General features: G+C 35.3%; 1 protein-coding gene across 2 annotated transcripts in view; it reads left to right on the top strand.

The window, feature by feature from the left end:
* si:ch73-105b23.6 overlaps positions 1-6,136 on the top strand; it is a 32,811-nt gene extending 26,675 nt beyond the window's left edge. For both annotated transcript variants that reach the window (XM_068213002.2, XM_073920655.1), the window contains 5 exons: positions 1,246-1,310; positions 1,416-1,605; positions 1,926-2,054; positions 2,626-2,785; positions 4,273-6,136. In XM_068213002.2, the coding sequence (XP_068069103.2) occupies positions 1,246-1,310; positions 1,416-1,605; positions 1,926-2,054; positions 2,626-2,785; positions 4,273-4,417 (689 nt within the window). In that variant the 3' untranslated portion in view covers positions 4,418-6,136. The remainder of the gene's footprint in view (positions 1-1,245; positions 1,311-1,415; positions 1,606-1,925; positions 2,055-2,625; positions 2,786-4,272) is intronic.
* Positions 6,137-14,904: the final 8,768 nt, after the last annotated feature.

Below are 14,904 nucleotides of genomic sequence, written 5' to 3'. Positions count from 1 at the left end.
TAAATAAAACACATTTTAATACGAATTTCAGCAAATAAACACCCTTAATGTGTTAATTCCTATATTAACATGTTCATGGTAATGTTTACTTTCACCGTTTCCTTTAGGGAAACTCCTGAGGTAAATAAATGATATCTCTGAACTTTAATAATAAATCTAAATAAAATGCTGCGCTTCCCACCTCCAGTCGCAATGACTTCTGGGACTTCCAGAGCGAGTTCGGTGCTCAAGTCTGCATCGGTGCGTCCTCGATATCAAGAACACATCCGGGAAGTTTCACACGTCCTCCGTACTTGCGGTCTTGAGTATTGGAACTGAACTTAGGCAGCTGATGATGACGTTGCACGAGAACACGAGGACGCAAGACCGCTGGAGAACGCATATTGAGAAACAGCCATTGTCTTGCTGAAATGTCCACACTGGTTGCATCTTCATCACCCTGGTAATGTAGGTGTTGGGACTGAAGCAGCTAATATTATGTTACACTGATGAGGGGCAGGGTTGCATCCTAACTACTGAGAGATACTGTATGGGCTTTCCATGCATTTTTTACAACTCACTTTCTTCATGTGTTCATTTTCTTTTTCCTGTATAATATTTTATTACATTTTATATATATTTTTGTTACACACTTCATTTCTAAACTATTTAGTTTTTTGTTGTTTGAATGGATTACTTTAATTGTTGCTGAAAATTTTGAAGCTCTATTAAAAATATGTAAGAAAAATCCTTTTAGAAATCTTAGATCGAAAATTCGAACATAACATTGATCTAGGGTGACACGGTGGCGCAGTGGGTAGCACTGTTGCCTCACAGCTAGAAGGTTGCTGGATCGAGCTGCGGCTGGGTGAGTTGTCATTTCTGTGTGGAGTTTGCATGTTCTCCCTGTGTTTTGTGGTTTTCCCCTGGGAGTTTTGGTTTCCCCCACTGTACAAAGACATGCGGTACAGGTGACCTGAATAGGCTAAATTGTCCGTAGTGTATGAGTGTGTGTGTGAATGTGTGTGTGGATGTTTCCCAGAGATGGGTTGTGGCTGGAAGGGCATCCGCTGTGTAAAAACTTGGTGGATAAGTAGGTGGTTCATTCCGCTGTGGCAAGCCCGGATTAATAAAGGGACTAAGCCAACAAGAAAATGAATAAATGAATGAATGCATTTGCAAGAGCATGTGTTTTATGTTTGTATATGCAGATAAATCCCCCAAATTGCACCATGAGATTTATATCAATGTGCTTTTTTTCTTTAGGATGGAATGTTTTTAATGTGTCTGTAGATTGGGGGAGTCAGGACTCTGGACAGGGACTAAGTCAGGTCAGTGTATGGATCTGAGATGCCACATAAATAGAAAGACACGGCATGTCATTAACACTTCAACTCAGGACAAATTTAATTATAATGCTTCTGCTTTCTCTACAGATGGAGCAGATCCTGTCACTTGGTTTTCAGAATAAGTTTTACAATGCCAGTGCTAAAGCTCCTTCAGCTTCAGGGGGCAGCCAGAGTGAGTACAGAATCAATGTATCCAGCGACACGCCACACTGGTATGTCATGGACTACCTGACCCGAGTTAGTCAGTACTACGGCATCCATTCAGCCTCTGTTGAGGGTAAGCCATAGTACAGTGCAGTATCATTTGCACTTAGAGTATTACACCTGAACTTGACTTTGATTGGTCATTGTATATTTAATAGAAAGCGATTTAATGTTCAGACCTGATTATGAAGACAAATAGTCCTACTAAGAGTGTGACACTGCTTTTACTGTATATAGAGTTCAGTAAGCAAAGTTATTTCATTGTTAATTCTGAACTCAACATTTAAAAAGCTTAAATTTTAGACACAATGATCGCTAGTTATGTGTATTTTTGCTCAAATTCAAACTGTTCCAAAACAAAGGTGGTCAACTGGTATTCCTGGTTTTCTTTAGACCTTGACGAATGTAAGACAGATGAGGGTCCATGTTCGAAAACAGCCCAGTGTGTCAACACTTATGGTGGTTACAGGTGCTTGTGCAATGGCACTGATTTAAAGGAGGAATCCCAGTCTTGCTTTCCAGGTAAGAGCAGAACTAAGGATTCTGTGTTTTTTTTTTAAAAGCCATTATTGTACAATACCTTAAGGGTATGGCAAGCTGGTTTGGCATTTAATCTATAACCTGTACTAGTATCTATTTTCATGTTGCTAGTGCTTATTTTTTAGATACTAGTATTTTTTCTATTAAGTACTATTAAGGCACGGGAAACAAGGGAATTGCTAACAGGTGAGACCACATACAAAAAACTAGAAACAAGAGGGAGACAGAGAAAACACAAAAAACCCTGACACTAATAAAAAGAACTAGTGCAATGAGTAAGCACTAGTTTATTTTTTAAAGCACTAGTATCTAGTATCTAATGAATAAGTACTAGTACTTAATGGAAAATATACTAGTATCTAAAAAAATCACTGGTAACATGAAAATAGATACTTGAACGGGTTATAGATTAAATGTGAAAACCACTTGTCATATACAGATTTTCTTTCTTTCTTTCTTTCTTTCTTTCTTTCTTTCTTTCTTTCTTTCTTTCTTTCTTTCTTTCTTTCTTTCTTTCTTTCTTTCTTTCTTTCTTTCTTTCTCCTAACCAAAGAATGGAAAGGTAACAACCGCACAGACATTTCCGATGTGGAGGATAAGAAGTCGTTCATTTTGGGGCTGGTCCTGGGCATCGGCATCCCTCTTCTACTTCTGCTGCTGTTGGCAGCCCTTGCCTGCTTCTGCTGCTCAAGAAAGAAAACCATTACTGGGGAGTGAGTGTCCTCCTGATACATACATTAGCAATGTAGGATTTACATGGGTCAGGAAATGTTTTTAAAAAGATCTATTCCAGACACTGAAAGTCAGGATTTATTTATAAAGTTATTAGCCCCCCGTTTATTTTTTCCCCCAATTTCTGTTTAATAGAAAGAAAAAAAAATTCAGCACATTTCTAAATATAATAGTTTTAATAACTCATTTCTTATCACTAATTTATTTTATCTTTGCAATGATGACAATAAATAATATTTGACTAGATATTTTTCAAGGCACTTCTATACAGCTTAAAGTGACATTTAAAGGCTTAACTAGGTTCATTAGGTTAATTAGGCAGGTTAGGGTAATTAGCCAAGTTATTGTATAATGATGGTTTGTTCTGTAGACTATCGAAAAAATATAGCTTAAAGGGACTAATAATTTTGACCTTAAAATGGTTTTAAATTTTTTTTAAAACTGCTTTTATTTTAGCCGAAATAAAACAAATAAGACTTTCTCCAGAAGAAAAAATATTTTCAGACATACTGTGAAAATGTCCACTGTATATATATTGTCCAAACAATGGATTATTGTGGATTTTTGTTTATCGCTGTAAATACAGGGCCGTGTGCACTCACGATTTTGGAGTGTCTATTTAGGCTAAGTGCAAATAGCGCACCTCATTGGAATAAGCTATTTGAGCAACTTACCCTATCACTGTTTGATTGACAGACGCAAAATAACTAAAGAGCACAATTGACAGCAGCGTGAGTGTCATAGCTCGTAAAGCACGTGGCAACATGTTATGACACGATCGATCATCAACCAGTTCGAATCCAGCGTCTGATAAACTCATTCTTCTTTTTTCCCCATTACATGTCAGATTGGAAATGCGTTTATTTTAAATAGAAAGGAAATATTTTTGTTTAAAAATGAAAATAATGAGAATGTGATATAAAGTCACAAGTGGCTTGTGGGTATTAAATAAGGTTTAGCTTATCAGCATCTAAATAGTGATTTAAAATATTCTATAAACAGTTATTTTCCACCTGGTGTTAAATGTTAGCGATTTCTTAATATAACTAATTTGTATTTACAAATTTTTTATGTGATCTATAACATGTTGCCAGGTAAGAAAAAACACATCAGTACAACCTCTTACAGTATATCTTATTTTTTCTAATGTCTGGAAATTCAGCTTTAGAGTAAAAGTCAGGCAAAAATCTGGGAAATATTTGGCTTTAGAGTGGAAACCCTGGATTTTGTACTGTCTATAGATACAGTTTTGCATACTAGAAGTGTTTGTGCCAGCAAATAGGTTTATAAATGGTGAAAAAATGAATACTGAATATGTAAATGTTGTATACTGTATCTGTTTACTTTCATGACATGTCTGACATCAAGGCACCCTATTGAATTGCTAAATTATTTGTTTTGTGGATTTGGTTGACAAAAAAAGCTTGATGCTGGATCCTAACTCTGTTTTCTCTCTCTCTTCATCAAGTATTCCTCACCTGCTGCCCGAGTACATTCAGGAGCACTTCAGCCCTCCTTTCAACTTTGATGACCCCTCTCTGCACTATAAACCTCATTGCAGCCCGCGTATCCTTGATAACCTCACGCCCAGACACAAGCATCAGTACAGATAACACAGCGGACATTTGTATTTAAAGGAAACCCCAAAATGATATTTAATTTGAGATAAACTGTTGACTTTTTAAGTCCTGTGTGTAAATAAAGGTGTCCAGGATGCATAGCCTCATTTTACAGTTTTTTACAGACCAATTTCTTAATACTTTAGTAATTTTTGCAAAACTCTTCACATGAAGTCGTCTATCAGCTTGGCAAAGCAGTTCATTTCACATTCAAAATGCACTACAACTACCAAAACACTTTATTCAGGTCTCAAATAAACTCATTCTTCCAGAACACTAGCAAAGCAATTACCTAAAAACACTAACAACATGCTGCATTACACACATAACATTACACACAAGCACAATTCTCTATTTATAATTGCAATATATATTGTTTATAACTGCAGTATATGTTACTGGAATGAATCAGACATGATGCAGAATTCCTCAATATTTTATTTCATTTATTTATTAAAATGTTTTTTGCACTACTGTAAGTACTTTTAAAATACAAGAGTTTGTATACACACCATCCACTGATACAGAATAGCAATGCATTCAATAGCAATAGCAATCAGGCTGGTTAAACTGCATTTTTAGATTTGATATATGTTTCAATAAAATATTGCTGTTGAATTTTGCTGTCTTTTTCAGTTTTGCATTATGTTATTGTTGTAAACAGAAGTTTAACAGTTTTGAAAACAGTATATAAGCACGTGCAAAATGTCATTTTTATGCTCATTTAGGACAAATTTAGTTGTGTTTGAAAAAAACCCACCAAGATCTACACCTTTAGATGTTATTATTAATATTTATGTGTATATGTCTGCTCAAACATGCACCCAAAACCCATGTTTTATCAAAAAATGTCATCAAATAATTCATGAAATTTGAGAGATGTAGTCATTGACTCGACTTTGTGCAATGATATTGATCCTCAGTTTGGCCCACATGGACTTCTGTTGTGCTCACTGTGGGAAGAGTTTTGCAAAAGTGACTCAAGCATTAAGAAATGTGTCCAAGCGTCTGTAAAAACTGTAATGTCTTCGATGCTAAAATAAATATGAATTTGATGCAATTTAATGTATGCCTTTATCAGTAATAAATATAAAGCACCGTTAATCCCATTCAAACATCATCAGATACTTTGTTTTGACCATGATGTTTGTACACCCATTAGCAAATTTTCTTTAAATGTAAAAAAAGAATGATTTCTTTTTAAAACGTGATTTTTGTGTTGAACTGAGGAGTCAGTAAACAATTTTTGTAAAGAAAATAAATGTATTAAATAAATGTAATTTTTTTAGATCAGTATTGACAGTATATGGTGAGTTGCTTAGCTGTAGTTTAATGTTTTGGGGGTTTTTTTGATAATTTTTTTTGGATACACTCTTGATACATCACAAAAACTTGCTGTCTTGGTCACACATGTGCTCTTTTGAGCTCTTGTATGTCACCCATACCTGTCAACCCTCCCGTTTTTCCCAGGATTCTCCCGTATTTTACAGTTCTATCCCGCTATCATCCTGTAAAAGTATTTTCCGGTATTTCTCCTGTATTTTCAGTCTTTCTCTGAAGGGTGTTAAATAAACATTAAAGAGCCGAGCATCCCTTTACGCAACCCATACTGCCGAACCACCAGGGGCCGCCCCTCACTCTTAAATGTGAGTCTGTTCTGTGCTTTCGCTTTATTTAGGCATGAAAACACTGAAATAAACATTAAAAAGGTGGGATTTACTTCCTTTTCATTACAGGTGCCATCGCCCCCCTATCATATGCAATCCTCAAAACAGTCATGTAGCGGTGCGTGACTGTCAGCTGACTCGCTCCATAGTGATAAATAGACGCTGTTTCCCAAACGGATTCTGTACTCGTGATTTAAAGCGGAGCGAAAGTCTGGCTTTTGGGTGCGTGTTTGAACAGACATGTACACATAATTATTAATAATAACATCTAAAGGTGTCGATCTTAGTGTTTTTTTATTTTTTCAAACACAACTAATTTTGTCCTAAATGAGCATAAAAAGTTATAAAAGCAATCAAATGCTTTCATTATAACGTTAGATGTGTGCTTTTTTTTAAAGTGAAACCTGTTATTTAATGTAATCTAACAAAAAAATCTAAATAAATAAGAGATTCATTCATTGTTCTCTAATCAGAATGTGTAAGTTATACAGTGAAGAAACGGCTAATGAGATTTGATAACTTGATTCTATTTCATTATAATAGCTCATTTTTATAAGCTGATAATAATAGCTAATTTTAATAAGCTTAATGCTATTTTTTTGCTGCTAATGTATACTATTTATTTTTTTCTTTTGTAAATAATACTAAAACAAATTACTAACCATTTAACTGTTAATTTACAATGAAACAGCTTTAAATGAGCATAGCAATTTGGGGATTTTCTTAGAGGGGATTCCTTATTATGGTGTGCATATCCCTTATTTTCACATCCCAATGTTGACAGGTATGCAATGTCACCCATAATGTTGTGTGCATTGCATTTTAAGCACAACTGTGCTATTACTCTGCACTCAATGAAGGTTGGCCACTAGGCTGGTCAAATTTAGCAAGGAAACCTCCAACACTCAATTGTATATATAGTTGAAGTCATAATTATTAGCCCCCCTGTTTATTTTTTCCTCAATTTCTGTTTAAGAGAGAGAAGATTTTCCTCCAACACATTTCTAATGTCAGTTGGCAATTTCTGTGTGGAGTTTGCATGTTCTCCCCGCGTTCGCTGGGGTTTCCTTCGGGTGCTCCGGTTTCTCCCACAGTCCAAAGACATGCAGTACAGGTGATTTGGGTAGGCTAAGTTGTCTGTAGTGTACGAGTGTGAATGAGTGTGTATGGATGTTACCCAGAGATGGGTTGCAGCTGGAAGGGCATCCGCTGCATAAAACATTTGCTGGATAAGTTGGCGATTCGTTCCGCTGTGGCGACCCTGGATTATTAAAGGGACTAAGCTAAAAAGTAAATGAATGAATGAATTTCTAAACATAATAGTGTTAAAAACTAACAACTAATTAATTAATAACTAATTTATCTTTGCCATGATGACAGTAAATAATATTTGACTATATATTTTTCTATACAGCTTAAAGTGACATTTAAAGGCTTAACTAGGTTAATTAGGCAAGATATTATACATTATATTGATGGTTTGTTCTGTAGACTCTCGAAAAAAAAATTGCTTAAAGGGGCTAATAATTTTGACCCTAAAATGTTTTTGAAAAAATTAAAAACTGCTTTTATTCTAGCCGAAATAAAACAAATAAGACTTTCTCCAGAAGAAAAAATATTATCAGGCATATTGTGAAAATTTTCTTGCTCTGTTAAACATCATTTGGGAAATATTTTAATAAAGAAAAAAATTCAAAGGGGGGCTAATAATTCTGACTTCAACTGTATGTGTCATTTTTTCCCCAATGTACGGTATGTGGCTGTACAACAGAGGTGTTAACAATTGGTGACGTAAAAGTGTAGTATAAACAGTTTACCCCTTGGTGGCAGCAATGTGTTTCTGTGATGTTTAGGGCAGGCAGTCAATCACAAGAGGCTCTGGCTAGATACCTACACTTCTCCCTATGCAGTGTGTGTGGTGGCTCCTGCAGGATGAGATCATCAGAGTTGTGTGCAGCCCTGCACTGCAGAGGAAGACCCACATCAGGAGAATGGGTCAAGGGCAGGGGAGTAGCCACATTTACACTTTAATTTCTTCCGTCCTTTATATTATACCTCCTCTCTTAACCATCCTTATTTTTGTCCCTATACAATGATTATTATCATAGACTGTTTGAATAGTTTCCCCCATCAGCCCTTCGTGGCTTTATTTTTTCTCTATTTTCCTTGCAAATCATCTTGCAAATCTCTTAGAGAACTTCTTCAGCTAACACACTCCTTTTGTCTTCACGAATGGATTCTGCCAGAATAAATATGTAAAGTCCCTTCATACATTGCACTTTACACATTGTAGGTTGTGTCAAAGCAGCTTCACAGAGATTCATCAGTTCAACGGAAATGAGCGCTGTTTTCACTTTGTGTCAAGATTCATCTTAGTTCAATGCGAATGTCACTGTTGAAGGATGTGATTTAGCTTTAGGGAAGCCCTACCATTCCCAGCTACACAAGCCAAATTGTGACCGTAGGAATCCAAACTCCACAAGGTGACAGAAAAGGAGGGAAAAAACAGACTCGCTTGGGAACAGTTCTCCTCTGACCAACCCACCCTCATGTATCAGGCCTTTAGCCGGGGACGTTCGGGTGGTTTAAAAGACCCCACCCCCCACTGACAAAAGACCCATACATGAAATCATTTCGACTGCTATTCCATCATAAATTGTGAAAATAACCCATCAAAGAAAGGCTTTAGGATCAAGCAGAATGCTCTGTTGGCTGTCGTGACTTATTAGTTTTGGCCAATTCAAACAATTATATGACTTGAATTGAATTATATTCAATTACATGAATCCAACATCTGTGCAAGACAACATACAATCTGACGAAAGTCAAGTCATCTTTCACCACTGACCTGTTTTGCTGTTAAATAGAAGGGAAAAAAATTATATCATGGACCTTATTTGCAGTGGAACCCCCAGAACGTTTTCTTAGGGGTGGCCAAAAGAGGCCACACCCAATCTGGCAGGTGGAGGCGGCACAAAAAAAAATGAATTCAGTGTAATGTTATATTTTTGCTTTTGGTAAATGAAATAATGTGGTTTTAATTAATTTAATTAATTACTCTTGAAATATTGCAATTTATTTCTTGAAATGATTTAGCAAGTACATGTGTAAACCAAATGAAAATCAATATTTATTTATATTTATATATATATATATATATATATATATATATATATATATATATATATATATATATATATATATATATATATAAACACACACAGTTGAAGTCAGAATTATTAGCGCCCCCCCCCCTTATTATTAGACTGCTTGTTTATTTTTTTTTTCCCAAATTTCTATTTAACTGGGAGAAGATTTTTTTTCAACACATTTCTAATCATAATAGTTTTAATAACTCATCTCTAATAACTGATTTCTTTTCTCTTTGCCATGATGACAGTAAATAATATTTTACTAGATATTTTTCAAGACACTTACAGTTTAAAGTGACATTTAAATGTTTAAATAGGTTAATTAGGTTAACTAGGCAGGTTAGGGTAATTAAGCAAGTTATCGTATAACAGTAAATTGTTCTGTAGATTATAAAGAAAAAATATAGCTTAAAGGGGCTGATAATTTTGTTCCTGAAATGGATTTAAAAAAATTAAAAACTGCTTTTATTCTAGCCAAAACAAAACAAATAAGACTTTTCCTAGAAGAAAAAATATTATCAGACATACTGTGAACATTTCCTTGCTCTGTTAAACATCATTTGGGAAGTATTTAAAAAGAAGGAAAAAATGTTATTTACAGCATACAGTATATGCCATGTCTAAAATAAATAAAAATTAATTAATTAATAAAACAAATAAGTGAAAAACTGAACAAAAGGCATTACTATATACACACACACACTCACTATACAGACCCTAATAATATAATTTATCCTTATTCCTTTTTAAGCCATGATAATATTAATACAGCTTCTTGTATTGATGTACCATAAATATTAAATTGCTATTGCTGTCTATTGAAGGTGCTATCAACAATGATTGGGGAGGGGGAAGGGGCAGTGAATCAGCAACGTCAGTGGCATCAATCAATCCACAATAATTTAGTGGCTGCTATTTATTTGTTTATTTATTTATTGAAATATTGTGAATTTACGTAAGTACATTTAAATTAATAAAATCAACAGCAAAATCATATTGGGGTGGACACAGGGCCAGAGTTGGCCACCCCTTGGGGGCGCCCCTGCTTATCCGTGAAACAAAAAATTATCAATAAAAAGGTGTGAAGCATCAAAGATGGCCCTTATTAAAGTAAATTTTAATACTAATCAGGCTGTTGTTATTTATGAATTTTTAATTGAATTTTTTTACAAGAGAAAAATCCTTAAAAAGTGTAAAGCTCTACATTATTATTGCTTATTTATTTGTTCATTTGTTATTTCAAGAGTTCACACTCAGATACTGTTTGACAACTTGTTTGGCATGCTGTCCCAGGAGAGAACCCTGAGCTCGGAGATAGTTGAGCCCAGGGCTCCCGCCAGGTCCATAGAGCATGTGAGGGGAGTACGAGATCAGGTGTTCTCGAGAGCTTCTCTCAGCAAAAGAGGAAAGGAGGAGAAGGGGTGGATGGGGGGTTTCTTCGGGAAACGAAGACAAGGGAGTTGTTCTTAGCTAGGTTACCTATAGTGAGTTTGGATCAATCTGATTGGCTAGCTAATGAGTGTAGATGAGTGGCCAGCTGCAGTCAATCATATCATGCGCTCCTCCCGAAATTGGTTTGTGAAACTTCATTAAAATGGCCAAATTCTAACTGAGGAAAATTTAAACCTCATAATTAAATAGAAAATGTGGTGAATAACTGCAAAAAGGTCCACTTTTTGAGACAAAAGAACCACACCTTACAAATGGCTGGCTACTGGCCTGTGTATGACTTCCATTTGACTTGAAATTTTATAATGCTTGTAAATATACTTTTGAGAAGTGTGCTATTGTCATCATGTTCCAACTTGATATTTTAAAGTATGATAGTCTATTTATACAGCCTCAGGGTGACCACACACACAATATAAACTTCTTACTTTACTAAAAGAGAGATGGTTTACATGCAAATATGTCACATAGCTTGAAAGATGTGTAAAGTTTCTCAGTATGTTCTATCTTCTAAGGTAAATGGGTCTTTTCATTTAGATGAGAAGTAAATTGTCTAATAAAATAAATTTTTCTATTTGTAGTGACATAAATGGCATAAAGTGAATCTGGATCCTTTTAACTGTTGCAGTAAATAGCTATCAGTCTTGATGCCTTTGGACTCTGCACTTTGGCAGCTTTTATCTCCCAGCCATAAAACTATAAAGTTTAGGATGTGAAGTAAGCTCTTTCATGCTCCGGCCTGATGTGCCCATTTACGTAATTTCTGCAAGCTTGGTTTTTGCCAAGCAATTTAATCCAGAGTTGGGCTCTGGGTAATGTTGAATACGGCTTTTCAGTCTAAGTGTAACCGTTAAGAAACTGCATGAATACAACAACATCTGGCTGTAAATCTTCACTGAACTTGAGGTTAATGTCCTTCTGCTGTATTAACCAACCCATGTCACTATTTGCCACACAAGAGCTTAATGGCACTGACACACAACTTTTGACTTCTGAGGCGGTGTAATGTGCTTTAAAATGCGCCCATGTCAAATGATGCATCTGAATTTGCTACCTAATAGCTAAATCTCAACCATGCATAATCTGGCGGGGGGGCCAGAAGATTCAAAGATGCTGCAGGTGAATTGGGTAGGCTAAATTGTCCGTACTGTATGAGTGTATGAGGGTGACAGGCCCAGGCGACAGGCCGGCCAGAAGGTTTAAAAAAGTCGTTATCATATGGACAAATCTAAATGGAGGACTTGTTCCAAAAGAGCCGACCCCGCAACCATATGGGACTAAAGCCAAAAAAGAAGAAGAAGAAGCATAATCTGGCAGGGGTGCATTTTTTGGAACTAACACTGGCATATTAATGACACAAATATAATACTTTAACACTGCATATACTAATGACAGAAGTACGTGTTTTTGTAGAGCCCTGTTTACAAAAAAAAGAAGTATGCCCAAAATTAAGAATTTACTCTCATTGAACTTGTTGACATACTGTAGCAATTTATTCATTTATTTTAATTAAATTGTAGATATGTTGTACAAAGTAATTTTAATATGATGTAGTTAATGTAATACACGGTCATAATTTAACTAACATTATGAATTTGGAGATACAAAGTGCAATAGGAGATCAAACTAATTAATTAAATCATCCGAGCAGATGGCAGCCACTGGATCCCTTTAAATGGTGAGAAATAGATTGTTCTTATATACAGTTGAAGTCAGAATTATTCGCCCCCCTGTTTATTTTTTCCCCAATTTTTGTTTAACGGAGAGTAGATTTTTTTTCATCACATTTCTAAACATAATAGTTTTAATAACTCACTTTTAATAGCTATTTTATTTTATCTTTGCCATGATGACAAAACAGAATATTTGACTAGATGTTTTTCAAGACACTTCTATACAGGTTATACTGACATTTAAAGGCTTAATTAGGTTAATTAGGTTAACTAGGCAGGTTAGGGTAATTAGGCAAGTTATTGTGTAACAATGGTTTGTTCTGTAGACTATCAGAAAAAATATAGCTTAAAGGGGCTAATAATTTTGACCTTAAAATGGTGTTTAAAAATTTAATAACTGCTTTTATTCTAGCCGAAATAAAACAAATAAGACTTTCACAAATAAGAAAAAGTATTATCAGACATACTGTGAAAGTTTCCTTGCTCTGTTAACCCGTTAAACTCTGCGGACCCGGTATTTTTCATATGGTTCATATATGACACATGTACAAGTTATAGCTCAAATGAAAGCTCTTGCCGGTGCTCATACAGTTCTAGCGTTCTTTTTTACTGAATTATATTCATATATCAAACAGTTGCCGAATGAATCGCTAAGTTTCCATGGTGCAGAAGTGAAAACAATACATTTATGATCAATAAGCAGCCCCAGATAGCACAGACAGCTGTCATCTCTTACCTTATGCTGTGTGCTTCAGGGCCATTTCTCCTCTGTTTTTGAGGTTATGTGCATAAGTAATCCTTTTATATGTCTGACGTGGTCCAAACACAGTTTATTATGTTTGATCAAACAAAAGAATAGTGAAATATGAAAACAATGAGCGATCCCTGTGGCTTGTATAGCACCTCTCATCAGTTGGAATACAATAACTTTTGCATAGATTATGGTGGAGACATTTTTCTTTTTTTTCTATGATTACAGACATGTGCAGGAACCACCAAAATTAATTAAAGCAAGCTAGACCACACAAAACCTAAAAGGTTCACTTTAAAAAAAATATACAATACTTTTAAAAAAATGCAAAAAGCGCCTCTTTTTAGGTGTTTATTATAACACAGACAACATATACAGTTATTTTTAACACTTTCAATAGTGTTTTATGAAAATTCAAAGGGCTTTCTTTAAAATGATACCAAATTTTTGCATTTACACCTCTGCATGTGGATTTGGGAAGCTTCTAAATTTGAGAAGGCAAAATCCAGGCGGAAATCCCAAAATAACAGCAGAGTTTAACTGGTTAAGCATCATTTGGGAAATATTTAAAAAAAGAAAACAAAACTCAAAGGGCGGCTGATAATTCTGACTTAAACTGTATATGTTAAATAATAATATGTATAATAAAAATAATAGATAATATAAATATACATTCCATATACATCCATATATGGATATACATCCACCCCCTCCCCTAATTTAAGAATGAATCATACCATTGTAAGTGGTTAATTTATTAATACAGGGTCGCCACAAATAAGGCCTTACCTTAGAAGAAACAAAAACTTCTGAGATAAATAGGCTTGTAAAAACATGGAAGAGTGAATCATTTCAGGAGAACAACACATTGAGATGAGTAAAGTATATACATAGACGCCTTGCCTTCACACTTCAGCCCACATATGGTATAATCGCTCATACCCAAAACTATTGTAGGGCAAACACGTCATCTAGGTTTATGTGTAAACATGCTCAGCGCATACTTCCACATTAACTCAAAATAAACTAGGATAGGAATTCTTAACACCTACAATTGGCTCCTTCGTGACTATATTGCCCTCAAAAGCATCTTTTTTTTTTGTAATTAAATTTGTCTTTAGAAAGTAAGGACTATAGTTAAACAAATGGTGCGTGAAACCACTTCAGTTTTTATATTTTTTACTTCAGATTTATATTTTATTAACGCATGGAGTTGGTCTTAATGTGAATAATTAAACCAGGGATACGTTTATTTTATGTTCTACTTAATTTAAATGAATCACAGACATGTGTTTGCTGACATGTTGGACTTTTTTAATTAGCTGCAAGTTCACATTCAAAGCATGCAGCAATGGAAAGATCTTCATTCATTCATTCATTCACTTTCTTTTCGGCTTAGTTCCTTTATTAATACAGGGTCGCCACAGTGGAACGAACCACCAACTTATCCAGCACGTTTTTATGCAGCTGCAACCCATCTCTGGGAAACATCCACACACACTCATTCACACACATACACTACAGACAATTTAGCCTACCCAATTTACCTGTTCCGCATGTCTTTGGACTGTTGGGGAAACCTGAGCACTCTGAGGAAACCCACGCGAACGCAGGGAGAACATGCAAACTCCACACTGAAAAGCTAACTGAGCCAGCCGAGGCTCGAACCAGCGACCTTCTTGCTGTGAGGCGACAGCACTACCTACTGTGTCGCCTGGAAAGATCTTTAAAAATATAAAGATCTCAGATTGCTTTAGTGAAAAAGAGGATTTCATTGACAACGGACATA

Source organism: Danio rerio, chromosome 13 (genome assembly GCF_049306965.1).
Source record: "Danio rerio strain Tuebingen ecotype United States chromosome 13, GRCz12tu, whole genome shotgun sequence".
NCBI lineage: Eukaryota > Metazoa > Chordata > Actinopteri > Cypriniformes > Danionidae > Danio > Danio rerio.
The sequence above is the reverse complement of the archived record's forward strand: the minus strand, read 5'-3'. Positions and strand labels throughout refer to the sequence as shown.